This window comes from Eubalaena glacialis, chromosome 8, assembly GCF_028564815.1.
Source record: "Eubalaena glacialis isolate mEubGla1 chromosome 8, mEubGla1.1.hap2.+ XY, whole genome shotgun sequence".
Taxonomy (NCBI): Eukaryota; Metazoa; Chordata; class Mammalia; order Artiodactyla; family Balaenidae; genus Eubalaena; species Eubalaena glacialis.
Genome location: NC_083723.1, coordinates 114,337,215 through 114,353,000, shown reverse-complemented (window position 1 = coordinate 114,353,000; position 15,786 = coordinate 114,337,215). Strand labels below are relative to the sequence as shown.

The following is a 15,786-nucleotide window of genomic DNA, read 5'->3' as shown; positions in this document are numbered from 1 at the left end:
CCTGAGAATGAAGCTGTTACATGGAACTCAGTCATGTGAGCCAACAGACCCTTCCTTGTGTAAGGCTGTTTGAGTTGGATCTTCTGTTACAAGCAGCCGACAGTATCCAGGTAAAGGAGTGCATTGTGTTTGGGACCCTAGGAGCTTCTGCCAAAGCATTACCTGCAGATTCTGGTGCTGGCACTTCCTATATGGCCTCACCTTGCTGGATCCTTGACTGAGAGCCCAGTTCTGTGTGTCTGAATCCCTTGCTTTCAGCCAGAACCCTGCCATGCTGGCATGTAGTTTGGTCTGACCCTAGGTGTGCTTGTAGACCCAAAACCTCTGACATCCTGGTTTCTGCTGGTACCTGGGGAACATGTAGGTACACCTCACAGTTCTGAAACATCTGCTGCCCTCAGTACCTCACAGAGCCCTGCTCACCTGTGGCCCCAGCACCACTCTACTGGTAGTCCCATGCCTAGCCCCCCCCACCCCCGTCTGCCTCTGCCATCAAACTCCTGTTCTCGGCCCTCTCCTGCCTTTCCCAACTCTGCTGAAGGTGAGTTTTTTTTTTTTTCTTTTCAAATTGCAACAGGCAATGAAAAGCAACGACTTAGTATTTATTGCATTATTTATACCCTGAATACCAGTCGTCAAAGTATAATGAATAATGGATGTAAATAGCTTTTTTCCAGATAGGAAAAACAGACAAGAATTTTCCCCCCCAAATATCAGTATAGCATATTGTGCTGGATCAAGGTTCTGAAGATTCTCAGCTGCACCAGACCTAAACCTAAGAGATGCGAGGATGGTGTGGGGGTGGGGGAGGCACTCAGGAAGCTCAGGGCAGCAGCTAATTACCAACTGAGGGGTGTGTTTCAATGGCTTAACAACCTGCATAGGTGTACCTGTACTTATCAGTTGAGTATCCACCTTAAATGTGCATACTTTTATTAAGTTATGTAATATTTACTTGGATCTTTAATGTTAAACCCTGTAAGTACTTATGATTTTAAACTATCACCAACATTTGTTTATAAAAAACTTACAATGATGGGCTGTTACCTAAAACTACCCTTTTGAAAAGGTACCATATTGAATGACAAATTACATTTGTCACAATGAATGACAAATTACTACCTTGAATGACAAAACTATAATGCATGCTGGGCTCTGGCTCAAAGGGCTAATGTTGAAAGCTGTTATGAAATTGTATATGAAAGTAGGCTCTTAAAATGGAACTTGGAGGGTAAAAATACCAGGAACTTGATAAATCAACCCTAAAACTAAGGTTTAACTTTTTATCAGAAAGGTAAGAAAGTCTTACTGGGAAAAAACAAGTCTTCTTACAAATGGAGGGTTTTTTCTTTTGAGTTGATACCGTTGATACAGCTCAGCAATGCAGCTTTGGGGAAAATGCTTGCTGACAGTAAAATGAGGGTCTTAAATCTTTTTTTTTTTTTTTTTTAATTTTTGGCTGCATTGGGTCTTTGTTGCTGCGTGCAGCCTTCCTCTAGTTTTGGCGAGTGGGGGCTATTCTTCGTTGCAGTGCACAGGGTTCTCCTTGTGGTGGCTTCTCTTGTTGTGGTGCACAAGCTCTAAGCGTGTGGGCTTCAGTAGTTGTGGCGCGCAGGCTCAGTAGTTGTGGCACATGGGCTTAGCTGCTCCTTGGCACGTGGGATCCTCCCGGACCAGGAATCAAACCCGTGTGCCCTGCATTGGCAGGCCAATTGTTATCCACTGTGCCACCATAAGTCCCTAAAATGAGGGTCTTATTGAAGGAAAATACTTAGCATAACATCCCCAGAGGATCAAATGTTCTTGTAAATGTGACTAAACTTTCTCTAAAGATAACAAAAAAATACCAAATTGTGTATGCGAGCTACTTTAGGGTTATTCTAACTCAGAATGGTTACCCCAGCTCAAGGATGACTATCAAAAATGTACATTTACTCTGAAGTCCAAATACTAGCAGTGGGACTTCCCTGGTGGCGCAGTGGTTAAGAATCTGCCTGCCAGTGCAGGGGACACGGGTTGGAGCCCTGGTCCAGGAAGATCCCACATGCTGCGAACTAAGCCCGTGCGCCACAACTACTGAGCCTGTGATCTAGAGCCCACGAGCCACAACTACTGAAGCCTGCGTGCCTAGGGCCTGTGCTCTGCAACAAGAGAAGCCACTGCAATGAGAAGCCTGTGCACTGCAACGAAGAGTAGGCCCTGCTCGCCACAACTAGAGAAAGCCCGTGCACAGCAACGAACACCCAATGCAGCCAAATAAATAAATAAAAAACAAAAAAAACAAAAACAAATACTAGCAGTATCTAAGCCACAGAATTGTTCTAAAAGGATCTTTTAAAATGGGGTTATTCAGTTCAGGAACATGCAGGTGAGGTGATCCACCATGGTGCCCAGCCCCTGGATGATGATGAGGTCCTTCACTGGCTACTGCTGACCTGTTTGTTGGTGGCCACTTAGATATGTGGTATTTCACTCCACATATATCACTATGATGGGTAAGGTTCCAGACAGCCTTCCTTGCACCTACCAGCTTAACCTTTTGGACCTCACTCCACACCCTAAGGTACTAAGTCTAAAGTGCTTTTAAGGATTGAAGAGAACAGCACAGACCACTAGGAACAAAGTAGATAACAAAACAATTTCTGAGCAACCAAAACTAAATGGGTACTGATGCAGCTGGGTCTCAGATAAAACTTTGTATGAACTGAATGTGTGGAACCAAATATGGCAGGAAAACCTCATTTAATGAGGCACAACTTGGTAAACTGGGAACTTGAGGTTTGTCCCCTTTAGATGTAAATCTGATGTCACTTAAAATGATTAGTTTCAGTTTCTGAGGCTTACATTCCTGTCACATCAAATTTGTTAAACTTACGGAACTAAAGATAGAAATAGTCCTTGAAAGGATCTTAACTATACTCACTCACAGACCCTTATTTCATTTCATTATATTCTTGTTTTTCAAGAATCCCAAGACTACTGTTTAAACACGAGTGGGTATACAGCTTTTCAATGTAGAAATCGTCACTCATTACACTGGTTACACCATGTTTTTATTTCAATTTGCTCAATGTGAAGAAAAACAAAACAAATAAACTCAATTTCTTCTGCAGGTCTGGTCCTTCTCTACAGCGGTTGTTACAGACAGTCCTGAAGTAGCTGGAATATAGCCAGCAAGGGCCCAGGTGGAGCAACAATTCATCTTGAATCTGTAAGTATATGTTTATTTCCTTTGGTGCCTTGCACAGTAAGGCACTATTAGTAACAGAATAGAAATGGCCACAGCAAGTAGTTCTAGTGACAATTTACTAGACAAGTTACAGTTTAATGATGGTGGTGGTGATTTTCATTTTATTATTTTTTACAATAAGGGTGTAATCTTTATACTTCACACACACAAAATAAAACAAGAAGTGCTTATGAAAGAGTCCCTGCCCCCACCCCCCATCTCAAAACATCCGGAACGTAGCTATTCAATAGAACAGAAAAATCAAGACATGTTTGATTTCAAAATTTCAATAAAAAAGCAAAGCATGTAATGCAACAGCTGTTCAACTTCCCACTCTAAAATAGGCACCGTTAGACAAACAAAACTCCCAGTATTTTAAATTTCTCCAGCACACATTCCAGTATAAATGTTCTGAACTGTAATCAGCTAGTAATTAATAATGGGAATAGAACCTTAGAACAGAAGTTATATTGCTTCCCTGCACCCCTTTCTCTCTCTTACAATTAGAGGGTAGAGGTATCAGGGGATACAGAGTCAAAGGAAGAAGGATTAAAAAGAAATTCCCAAAGTTGCTGTTTTTTGGATGAGAAAGGAAGACAGCATTTTACAAATGTTCAAAAAATCCCAAGGCAAGTAACACAGTTCATTCACTATCACTCCTACTAGAAAGAATAAAGACATCAGCATCTTATTATATAAAACTGTACTTTCAGAAGTGTATTACAAGTTCACCAGAAACTATGGATGTAGTTTTAGGCTTCATCAAAGAAAACAAGTTCAGATCAAGTTAGATGCTATACACCTAGCCTAGCTGGATCGGTGTCTGGAACTGCTCACTGTGTCACCCTGAACAGCTGTAAACTAAACAATAGTATGTAACTCCAGAGGAAGCTTAAGGATTGAGGATATGTACACAGCTAATTATATCTCCCCTGCTTCGCGCTCTTCAGAGCTCCTCCTGTCTTCTGATCTGCCATTAGCGCTCTCATAGGACCGCTTCTTATCTTTTCGATCTCTGTCACGAGGTGATCTGTCTCTTGAATTCCTGTCTCTGTCACGTGATGCTAAGTCTTGTTCTCTGAATCTCTCTTTTGAGGATCTGAAAAATATTAATTTGAGGAGCAAAATGTGTTGGGAAACCCAAAATCCAAATGAAAGAATCGGATAAATATTAAGGTACTGATTAGCTGAAGATATACAGAATGCATCCAAGAAAAGAGCACTACTGTATTTGAGAAGGCTACTAAAACAAGGAGATGGCTGAAGACAAATAGCTAAGGGTCAAAAACCATAAGCCAAAATGATTTACAGGACATTCTCATTATCTTAGAGGCAACCCTAAAGCTTCTCCAGTTCATAGCAAACAAACAAACATATTTAATATAAAAATAATATATAGACAATACCTTAAAGATGTTATCCAATATTTTAAGAATATATAATAGAATGTAGATTCCCAATCAGATGGAAATCGGTGGCTTAGGACAGGGGTCAGGAACCCTTTTCTCTTTGCTGTCTGCCCAGAGGGATAAATATTTTAGGTGTTGCAGGTCATGTGAGTGTGGTATACTCTTCCTTTTCTTTTTGTCAACCCCTTAACTAACAATATAAAAACCATCATCCATAGCTCCCTGGCTGTATAAAAACAGGCTGTGGAGCCACATTTGGCCTGCAGGCAACAGTTTGCCAACACTCAGGTAAGAGAACTACTCAATGATATGGCTTTAAGCAACCATTTATTATTTTAAAACTCTACTTTATTCCTGCTGAGTTAGCTCATTCAACCGACAGAAAAAAAATCAGAAGACAGAGGAAGATGATCACACTGTAATAAATCTTGATTAACCATAACTGTTTAATACCACCTTTCCATTCCCATACCCAAGTCAAGAAGAAAGGTAATAAGCTCATACCAGAGATTCAATCAAAAGGAAACCCAAAGGACATTAGGGGATCAGAATTAATATGGAATCTTCTATACCTTCAATATCTAGAATAAATCAGTAACATATTACATTTATTTGGTTCTTCACAGGTGACATGGTACTTTTACATAATTCTCTCACTTAACCCACGTTCAGAATTACGATCTGAGGTCTGATTAAGTAACACTTTCAACTTCTAAGGCAGGGGAAAAAGTACTACCCTACTACCCAGTTTTAGAAATACAGTTAAAAAGGATTAAACCAAAAAGGTTGAAAGATTAAATGTCAACTTCTGGCATTCTACTTAATTAAGGTTTTAATAAGCTTAATTAATTTAAAAATAATGTGTTAAATCATACAGTGCACATTCCTATCCATGTCTTTGTAGGAATGGAATATGAAGAGAGACGATTGAGATGATGCCTAAGAATAAGGACACGCATTGCTGGTAAGTCCCAGAGAAATAATAACAAACTGTAAGTATCAACTAGTATTTTGCCAGAGATTACAGTGTCCTTATTACAGAAGCAGTTTTCACTCAGTATTTCACTCAAACTACCAATAATCCTGATGAAGCAGGCACCCTTCTACTAAGTAGATAAGGAAAGACAGGAGGGGTAATTAGATAATTTGGCCAAGGCCACTTTCATCCAAGTAGTCTGACTCTGAAGTCTGCACTGTATGCGTCTGAACACAGCAGGCAGCAGAAAAATGCAAACGGTCCTCATTTACCAAGGGTAACTGTTACCCGGAAAGGCCACAAGCAGAATCTACTTATATTGGAGACCAGTATCTCACAGTTGGAGCAGGAGAACGGCAAGTTATAAAAGACCTTTAACTGGGGCTTACCTTGAAATTTAAACTCAACTACTATGTAGCAATAACTTGATATTCTCTTTTATACAGTAAATGTAGACTGTAGTAGCAATTGTCTGCTAATTTTTGGCAAAAAACAAAATATTGCTTTGAAAAAGTAATTTGAGTATCAAGATTAGAAATGCTCTTGAGAACAGAAATAATTTTACAAAAATAATCCTCTTTATTAACAACATGCTGAAAATACTAGATGAGGGGTGTCAGGTGGTATGGTGGAAAAATTTCCTATATATCTTCATTAACGGAGGAAACATTAGGGACTAGGTCCCAGAAGAGGAGACTTCATGCCCATCTCTCCATCCCCACCACCAAAAATGACATTTAAGAGTTCAGAGACATCAGAAAAAACGGCAGGTAGCCAAGCTGACAAGAGAAATTATCTAGACCTATCAACCAGCAAAATGATTCTTAAAATTTACAGTGCAGGTAAGATTCATGAAGAATTTTTTTAAATGTATTTTTCTGGACACCGTACTGTGTGCCTAGTTTTAAGAATGAGCTAAGTGGCCTAGAATCACACTATGCAGAGCTCTGCCCTCATAAATTCCCTGCTCATTCTCTGCACTTGCCTATAATACCCAGAATATCTTTTTCCTACCTGGTTTTACCAATTCGGATTATACCCACTCTAGGTTTTAGGCTATTCCCTGAAGCCATTTTTTTTTTTTTATTACTCTGGTACTTCCCTCATCTAAGCGCCTGTATTATTTACTCTGATATCCAGTTTAGCACTTTGTTAGTGCTCATTATTGTCAAAGATGTTATTAGTCCTGTGTCCTAACTCACTTGAATAAAGCTCTCAACTACATTATACTTATTTTTTTTACTAGGCCTAATACAGTAGAAAGTATACAACTATTACTGATTTAAAGTCACCCGAAGAACTACTTGGTTTTCTAAGAGAGTGGAACTTACTTAAATGTTCTCACCAAAAACAGTAAAAATATATGTGAGGTGATGGAGGTGTTAACTAACTAGATGGAAGGAATCCTTTCACAATGTATATGTAGAGCAAATTACCACAATGCACACTTTACACGTCTTACAACTTACTTCGTCAATTATGCCTCAGTAAAGCTGGGGGTGGGGGAGGGAACCTACTTGGAACCAAGGCAAGAATATAAGGAATAAATAAAAGAGCCTATTATATCCAATGCAGTTTGTGAGCAGTTTTGGGGAATGGCTAGCTGACGGGGGGGGGGGGGAAATCTGCAGAAAGCTGTTAAAAATTTATCACGGACTTTATGTGGAGTAATCCATAGAAAACTTAAGATTAGTAGATACTAGGCACTCAAAAAATGTTTCTGTTCCATAGAAATGGCCTGGCTTAAGGGCCATAATGGGACCTGAGACGTTTGGGGAGCTTGGTCTATACAGACCATGAGTGCTTAAGGCTCCACCACATTCTAATCCTTTGTCCTGATTAGATATTCAAGTCCTTAAAACATACCTCACCCTGGGTCTGCTCTCCTTGCACGTTTTGAATTTTCATGCCAATGATGTCTAACTTCCTTAAAATTCTGAACCTGCCCTGCCAAACTAACTGTATATAACAATGCATATCTATAGTGCAGAATAAACAAGAATATACTGAATGTGTCTGCTCTGAAAAAGTACACCAGCTCAAAGAAGTTTAGAAAACATTAAGTCAGACAACTCTTAATGAAGGGACTTCTCAGAGTCCCTAATTCACCAATACATACTGGAAAAGCTCTAACAGTATTGGTACCTAAAATTATTTGCCCATAAAGTACTTTTTCCCAAGACACACTAAGCAGAGAAAAGCAATAATCTCTGCACACATTGGTTCCAATTTCTTACTCTTGCTCATAAGTATATTCTTTCTGAACTACCCATATAATCAGGAAAAAAAATGTTATACACTCACACACAAATGTGTACAAATTAGCAGATGCCAAGTTCAAACCACTAGTATTCCAAGTCTAAACTGTAAAGGTAGTTCCATATCCTCCTATGGACCTCAGTACCTCCTCCTGGATCGCTCTCTGCTCCTGTCTCTAGAACTGTGCCCACTTCTCTGGTGGCTGCGGCTGCGACTACGGCTGCTGGAGCGGGACCTGTGGCGATGGCGTTTCTCCCGGGATTTGGATCGAGTTCTCCTTTTCCGTTCCCGTGACATGGAGCGAGACCTATGTCTGCGATGCTCTCTGGACCTGGATCTACAAAAGATATTTAGTTTTTAGCTTTGTTGGCACTACATTTCTCATTTACTAAAGCCTCCTCTTTAAAGAGAAACTATCCCTCAGTAGCCTTACTTAATGCCAATACTATTTCAAATCAGCTAAATCTACGCTAAAATGAATTGCTGGTATATTAATAACTACATACTAGAATTTTGAAATAAAAATTAAACATTAGTTCTCAGAGGTCAATCAGTGTTGTATAAATTTACATCAGGAATATTTTTTATGAAGGAAACAATCTGTAACACTACTACATGCCAGGGATTGTATTATCTAGATGCTTTATGGACTTAATTTCATTTAAACGTCTAAGATTTTTAGTACACTTTAGAAACAAAGTATGTACCTGATGAACATGGACAGAAAGGAGGAGACACATGAGAAAGAATATTGTTTAGGATAAAGTTACTAACTCGCTGAATTGGAAACGTTATATGACCACTGAAATAAGTTTAAATGCCTTGTCAGTGTAATCAAAACACAGTTAAGACAGCTATTCAAGTAGTACATAATTTGTTTGGGAGAAAAAAATTAACATGCATAAATCATTTTAGAGAACTTTACTTAAACTGCAAAAAAAAAAAGTATTTACAACAAGTATGTAGGTGTACAGAGAAGGAAAAACACTTCTGTAGCCTCCACTGGGTCACAAAACTAACTTGTGTATTGTGTCTGCGGCCAGGGTGGGGACGGCATATATAGAGGATGTAAAACATTTGAGGGAAAACAACGGGGAAGAAAGGTATGAATTTTGTTAACAGTAACTTTAAAAGTGATGGAAACATTCTAAACTGGATTGTGACAGCTGTACAACTTTAAATTTACTGAAAATCATTAACCAGCACACTTAAATGGGTAAACTTATGGTATGGTGTGTAAATTAAACCTTAGTAAAGCTCTTTTAAAAATTTTAAGTCAAAAAAAAAAAAAAAATTAAGTCACTTTAAAGAATGAGGTATTTAGTCAAATTATGAGAAGAGTAAGTTCCAAAACACATTATTCAGATGATGTAATTTACAAACTGAGTTTATTTTCAAATGATTATCTTGTTAACGTTTAAAACTATTCAGCTTGTATCAACATTATATTCAAAGAAAGGACATACTGTGGACCTAGTATCAACCACAGCTGAATAGAGTACTTTCACAATTAAATATTTCTGAAAAGAAACAGAGGGAAAAGATAAAATTCATTCCATACAAGTTTTTATATCAAATGATATTTTCTTTTATCACTCACTTTGAGCTATTTTAACAAATTATTTCTCCCAACGTGTAATTTCATTTTACTAGATTAGACAATAATTCTCTAGTAAAACCATTTACTGGGTGTCTACTGCACTGCTCTAGGTACTGGGGAGACTGAGCAGCAAATAAAGCAAAGTCCTTAACCTCAGGGAGCTTATACTCCGGAAAGAGGCCTACACAGATATGCAGGCAGTAAATAAAGATAGGTCAGGGAATAAAGAAATGATATATTAAGAAGGGTAAAAATGCAGAACGAAACGAGGTGGTCGTATTTTGTATCGAACAGGCAGGAAAGGCTTTTCTTATAAAATCGCATTTAAGCAAAGATGAAATGAAGTAAGGAAATCAGCTAATCAGCCAGCTCAGAGAAGACTGCTTCAGGTAGAGGGAACATGGGTGCAAAGGCCCTGAGGTGAGAGAAAGTTCAACATGTCAAAAGAATAGAAGAAACCCTTCTGGCTGCAATGAAATTAGCAAGGCAGAGTAGTATCAGGAGTCTAAGAAGCAGGATGACCGAGTACTTTGTCATTCAAACCAGGATGCGCTCAACATTAAATTACACAGAGGGAAAGGGGGAGCTATTAATGAACGTGCTGAGACAAGACATAAACTGTAACTACCCTGGGGCACACTGATCACTCCACTTAAAGCCATGGTGAGGGTTTCAACTTCTCCTGTGAATGAAATGGAATACCTTTAGAGGGTTTGAAGACAGGGCTGATATGATTTATTTCACTTTTTAAAGAACTCGTTCTGGCCGATGTGTAAAAAACAGACTGAGGCGAAGGAAAGTGGACAACAGAAATAGAAATTAAGAAATTGCTTAAGAGGCTATTGTAAATAGTGAGGTAAGAAGTGGCTTGGACTAGAGTAGTAGAAATTAAATTTCTGGCCTGAATATCTAAAGATGTTCTATGTACAGAGTTTACATCTCTCTCCAACCAAGGGAGAAGCTGCATTAACCAACTGGTAAAAGAGGACAGTGTCATCATTTAATATCTCTACTTCTCAGCCTGGACTGAAAAACTCAACAACAATATAAATTAGCTGACACAACTGGTCCTGTTTAATGCCTTAGTGTTTTAGTGTTTTAAGCAGAAATACCGCTGAAAGATGCTAAAAAGTAGTAAGGGACATCTAATAGAAACATAAGGTTTTTGTTTCATAACAACAAATGCTCTAGTTCACAGGGAAAAAGTTCTTGGGAAACAGTTACTCTTCAGAGTCAAGAATACTCAGAAGGTTTCAAAAAAGAAGATGTGATTTGAATAAGAGGAATGGTAGGATTTGAAAAAAATGAGAAAGGGCATTCTGCGTAGGCATGGACTCATGAGAAAGGCTCAGGGGACTTCCCTGGTGGCGCAGTGGTTAAGAATCCGCCTGCCAATGCAGGGGACACGGGTTCAAGCCCTGGTCTGGGAAGATCCCACATGCTGCCGAGCAACTAAGCCCGTGCGCCACAACTACTGAGCCTGTGCTCTAGAGCCCAAGAGCCACAACTACTGAGCCTGCGTGCCACAACTACTGAAGCCCACACGCCTAGAGCCCGTGCTCGGCAACAAAGAGAAGCCACCACAATGAGAAGCCCGCGCACCGTAACGAAGAGCAGCCCGCGCGCAGCAACAAAGACCCAACCCAGCCAAAAATAATAAATAAATTTATTAAAAAAAAAAAAAGAAAGGCTCAGGACAGGAATGAGAGAACAGCAAGTGAAGAACTAAGAAAGATGAAGTGCACCATGTTTCCTCACCTTAGAAAAATTGTCAGAAACTAGTAAAAACTGTATTAAAAAAAAAAAAAGGCTTCAAAAAGCCCACAGGGCTTCCCTGGTGGCGCAGTGGTTAAGAATCTGCCTGCCAATGCAGGGGACGCGGGTTCGAGCCCTGGTCTGGGAAGATCCCACATGCCGCGGAGCAACTAGGCCCGTGAGCCACAGCTACTGAGCCTGCGCGTCTGGAGCCTGTGCTCCGCAATAAGAGAGGCCGCGACAGTGAAAGGCCCGCGCACCACGATGAAGAGTGGCCCCCGCTTGCCCCAACTAGAGAAAGCCCTCGCACAGAAACAAAGACCCAACACAGCCAAAAATAAATTAATTAATTAATTTAAAAAAACACAAAAAACAAACAAACAAAAAGCCCACAAATATTAGTGCCAAAGGTCAAAACAAAGTGCTATCTTGTCCTCTTCCTCTTTTAAGGCCGTAAAATGCCCCTTTAAAGCTTTTTGGGATCACTGTACAAGGGGAGAAATAATAAACTCAAAGTCTAGATTGGGTGCAAACTAAACATTTTAGTTTCCCCCTTAATTAACTCACCATGGATTTCCTCATTCAAAATGTATCCAACTATTTATTTATATTTTGAACAGGTACAACCTCTCAGAATGTGCTTCTTAGATGTACCACCCAAATTGATTTTTTAAAAATAAATCCTGTCACATGTTTACTCTGAGCTTCTAAAGAAGATTTTAATAAAATATTCTGAAATATTTTTAGCTTTCTCTATAACTCCAGGGCACTTTGTGATTTTACTCTGATAAAACTAAACTGTAGCTCATGAGTATCTTCTGACCAACTTCTCAAATGACACTGCTCAAATGTGAGCTACAAAAGAATTAAGAGTACTAATTATATTAATTCTCATTAATTTTAAAAAAGACATTTAATCTATAAAAACTACCTTTGGAAAACACAGCTTCACAACTTATCTTGTATAATACCTACCTTTTAGGATTCTTGCTATGTGATCGAGACCTAAAAAAAAAAATACCTATTTTTAGAAAAGTAACTATAAAAAAGGAAGAAAAGGTACAACGTACTGTTAAAATTACATCCTCATTTCTAAATTTTTATATTAATTTTATAAATATAAGGCTTGTATGTATGTACACAAATTTTTCCAAAAGGCACCACAAACTTTACAGACTTCCCCACTTTGGCATACCCCTTAACTAGGCTACCTGGCTCTAAAAAAAAGAATATGCTCCTAGAGGACTAAAACACAACACAACTCACTAAATCTCCAAAAACCACCTCCCAACCTGGAAAAAATTCTTTGTTATTTGTATCTCTGTCATTTCTTCTTTCCCTCTGGGAACAGAATAAAATTTCTAATCTGTGAGACAATACTTTGTAATTATCACCTCATACTATAATCCCTAGAACACTCAATTCAATCTTACAATGTTTCTTAATATGACACACAATACTCTTATATAAAGTACTCTTCATATTTCCTAGCACACAATTAAAGCTGACAGATAGTAATAGCTAATATTATGGTTACTAGGAAGTCACAGGGGGTTTTTGGTGGAGAATATATACCATGGTTGCAGCATGACTTCGGATTCAGCCTGATGTAAATCTTAACTGTTTCCATCACTCACTATCTGTGTGGCCTGGGCAGATTATGTATCTTCCCTCAGCTTAGTCTGTCATTTGCAAAAGAGGGATAGTAATAAAAATTTCACAGGGGGCTTTCAAGTATTAGATGAATATAGGTAAATTCTTAGTGCAGTGGCTGACACATAATAAGCATCAAGTGACAATAATTTTTATCATTATCCTTTTCAATACCATAGTTGGAATCCCATTTTGTGTGTCATTTTGTACTTACTAGTAATTTCCTCATCTTCCATACTTAGGTCCTCAAGTTCACATATAGTTTAAAAAAAATTTTTTTTAAACATTTCTGAAACAGTGTTAACATTTTATAACCAATGTTAAAGGCAATTTGCCATTTGTCATTAAAGGAGTAAGATGTGATGTACTTTCTCATTATCTTTACATATGTGAAAATGTAGTCCTGCAAAGAATTTTTTTTCTCATTTGACTATCACCTCAGTTGAATAGTTTATACTAGTGGCACTATATTCTGTTGAATTTTAACTTAAACTGAGATTTCAAATACCATTCATATTGTCTTAAATATTACAATACTGGGCAATATTCCCACGGAAACTTAGTATACACAAAAGAGAACAGAGATAAAGCTCTGAGGTAAAATTTACCAGTAAATGAAGAACATATGTATCAACGGAAGAATGACAGCAGTTCCTCTAAACAGGAACATGTCCATATGTAGCTTTGTTTTGTTTTGTCATTACAGTGCAAAAAGATTACCTGTTACAAGCCATGTAACACAAATGAAGTCAGTTTAAATGTCTTGAAATAGACTGAGTGTAACATGATCAAAGCTTGGAAGAAGCTGACATAACCTAGTCCTGTATTATCAAAGATTTTAATTAATTTAGGGACATCTGAAGAGAAGGTATTTAAATTTCATGTTTAAATTAAATAACTATTAAGTTAGAACTACAGGTAAATGTTTTGTGGCATACCCCTCCATCTGAAAATTGCTGAATTTATAAACATGATGCCACACAACTTGCTGCCAATGGGTAAAAGTGACCCAGAACATGTAAACATTCTAAATATGAAGAATATGATTTTATCAACTAATATGTCAATATAAAAAGAACTGTGCACATTTAGCTATTAATAAATGAATAAAAATTTTAATAGTTTATAGCTCCTAAATTGAAGAAATACAGAATCAAAGTACAACGTAAAATAATCAATGAAGGAAGCGGACAAAAAAATACCCAAACCTTCTATCAACAAGTATATATCATAAAATAGTTCCATGCCAGCCTGGTACAAAGCTAGCCCATTATGAAAATCAGAGGGCTAGAAAAGGGCCTTGTTATAAATCTTACTAAACATACAGATGTGTGAAGCAATCTTTATTCCCTCTTCCATACATTTTGAAGGAAATCTCCTTAACTTAAACAGCCATAAGTTAACATACTTGAATAAACATTGTTTCACATGGTAATATTTTTAAGAATAAACAGAAATTTCTCATGTCCAGATTTATTAACATCTAAAACCTTGTATAATCACATCTCTTTTTAGAACCAGGGATGTTCAGCTTCAGATACTTGGACTACTCAATTAATTACTCCATACCTCCTCAGCTTCTCCCTTTCTTCTCTCTCCCTTTCTTCTCTTCTTTTCAGGCGTTCCTGGTTTCTTTTCTCCTGCTTCTCAGCTACAACTCTCTTAAAAAACAATGACAATTCAAATAATACTAAATGAGAAGCATTATTTACTGGGCCCATTCTTAGTGAGCATTATCCTAAACTTTACCATATCCAACATTAAAAAGTTTTTAATAAGAATTCATTTTGGGCTTCCCTGGTGGTGCAGTGGTTGAGAGTCTGCCTGCCGATGCAGGGGACACGGGTTCGAGCCCTGGTCTGGGAAGATCCCACATGCCGTGGAGCAACTAGGCCCGTGAGCCACAATTACTGAGCCTGTGCGTCTGGAGCCTGTGCTCCGCAACAAGAGAGGCCGCGATAGTGAGAGGCCCGCGCACCGCGATGAAGAGTGGCCCCCACTTGCCACAACTAGAGAAAGCCCTCGCACAGAAACGAAGACCCAACACAGTCATAAATGAATAAAATAAATAAATAAAAATAGTGTCCAAAAAAAAAAAAATCTGTTCTATTAAAAAAAAAAAAAAAAGAATTCATTTTGAAGTTTTGCCAGGTATAATCATTAAGCTTACAAGTCTGGTTTCCAAACTCTTTCCCCCCCTTCCATATAAAATTTCATGTTTCTCCATGACTTCTTAATATTTCAAAGTCACTTTCACGAGATTTTTCTCCTCTTAACGTCTTCTAAATTCTAAACTCTTTAAAGATTTCCAATATAGAAATGTCTTCTGTCGACTTCTAGTTACAATCCTGAGGCTGCTGCTTTTAAAAAGTACCAGTGAAATGCTAAACAGTTCTGTTGCTATGTCTATATTTGCAAAGGTTCCCAATTAGGTACCATTTTTGAGTTTTAACTTCAAGCCAGACAATCATTTGCTATAGTGAAACTCTTTTTGTAATTTCGAAAAATTTACCCATGGTCATCCTAGCTACTCCAAATACTGAGATGAGCTCACAGTTAACTACAAATATGGAGACGTGTCTAGGTGATTCTGATTCCACATTATTTTAAATGTCAAACTGTGGATCCTGGGTTAATTTCAGTGATAACTGCACAAAAAGTCACCTCCCAGTGTTTCCCATCTTTGAGACAGTCCTCAATTCATGACAAAATGCTACAGTGCCACCATTTTTTAAAAAACTAGCCACATCAGATTGTTGAAAAGTAAATTGATCCTTTCCATTGACTCTGCTTATGTTCACCTCTTTAGAAATATCCTTTTTGTTTGCTTATCTTCTCAGAACTCAGCAGACGAGTAAGAGCTGTGTTGCCTTTCTCACAACAGCCTATATATTTAAGCAACAGT

General features: G+C 38.1%; 1 protein-coding gene across 1 annotated transcript in view; it reads right to left on the bottom strand.

Moving 5' to 3' along the window:
* Positions 1-3,035: 3,035 nt before the first annotated feature.
* The window catches only part of LUC7L2 (LUC7 like 2, pre-mRNA splicing factor), a 57,332-nt gene continuing 44,581 nt past the window's right edge, over positions 3,036-15,786 (bottom strand). The window contains exons 10-13 of the mRNA XM_061198800.1: positions 14,451-14,542; positions 12,204-12,233; positions 7,921-8,210; positions 3,036-4,328 (exon numbers count right to left, since the gene is read on the bottom strand). Coding sequence (XP_061054783.1) covers positions 8,012-8,210; positions 12,204-12,233; positions 14,451-14,542 — 321 coding nt within the window. The 3' untranslated portion in view covers positions 3,036-4,328; positions 7,921-8,011. The remainder of the gene's footprint in view (positions 4,329-7,920; positions 8,211-12,203; positions 12,234-14,450; positions 14,543-15,786) is intronic.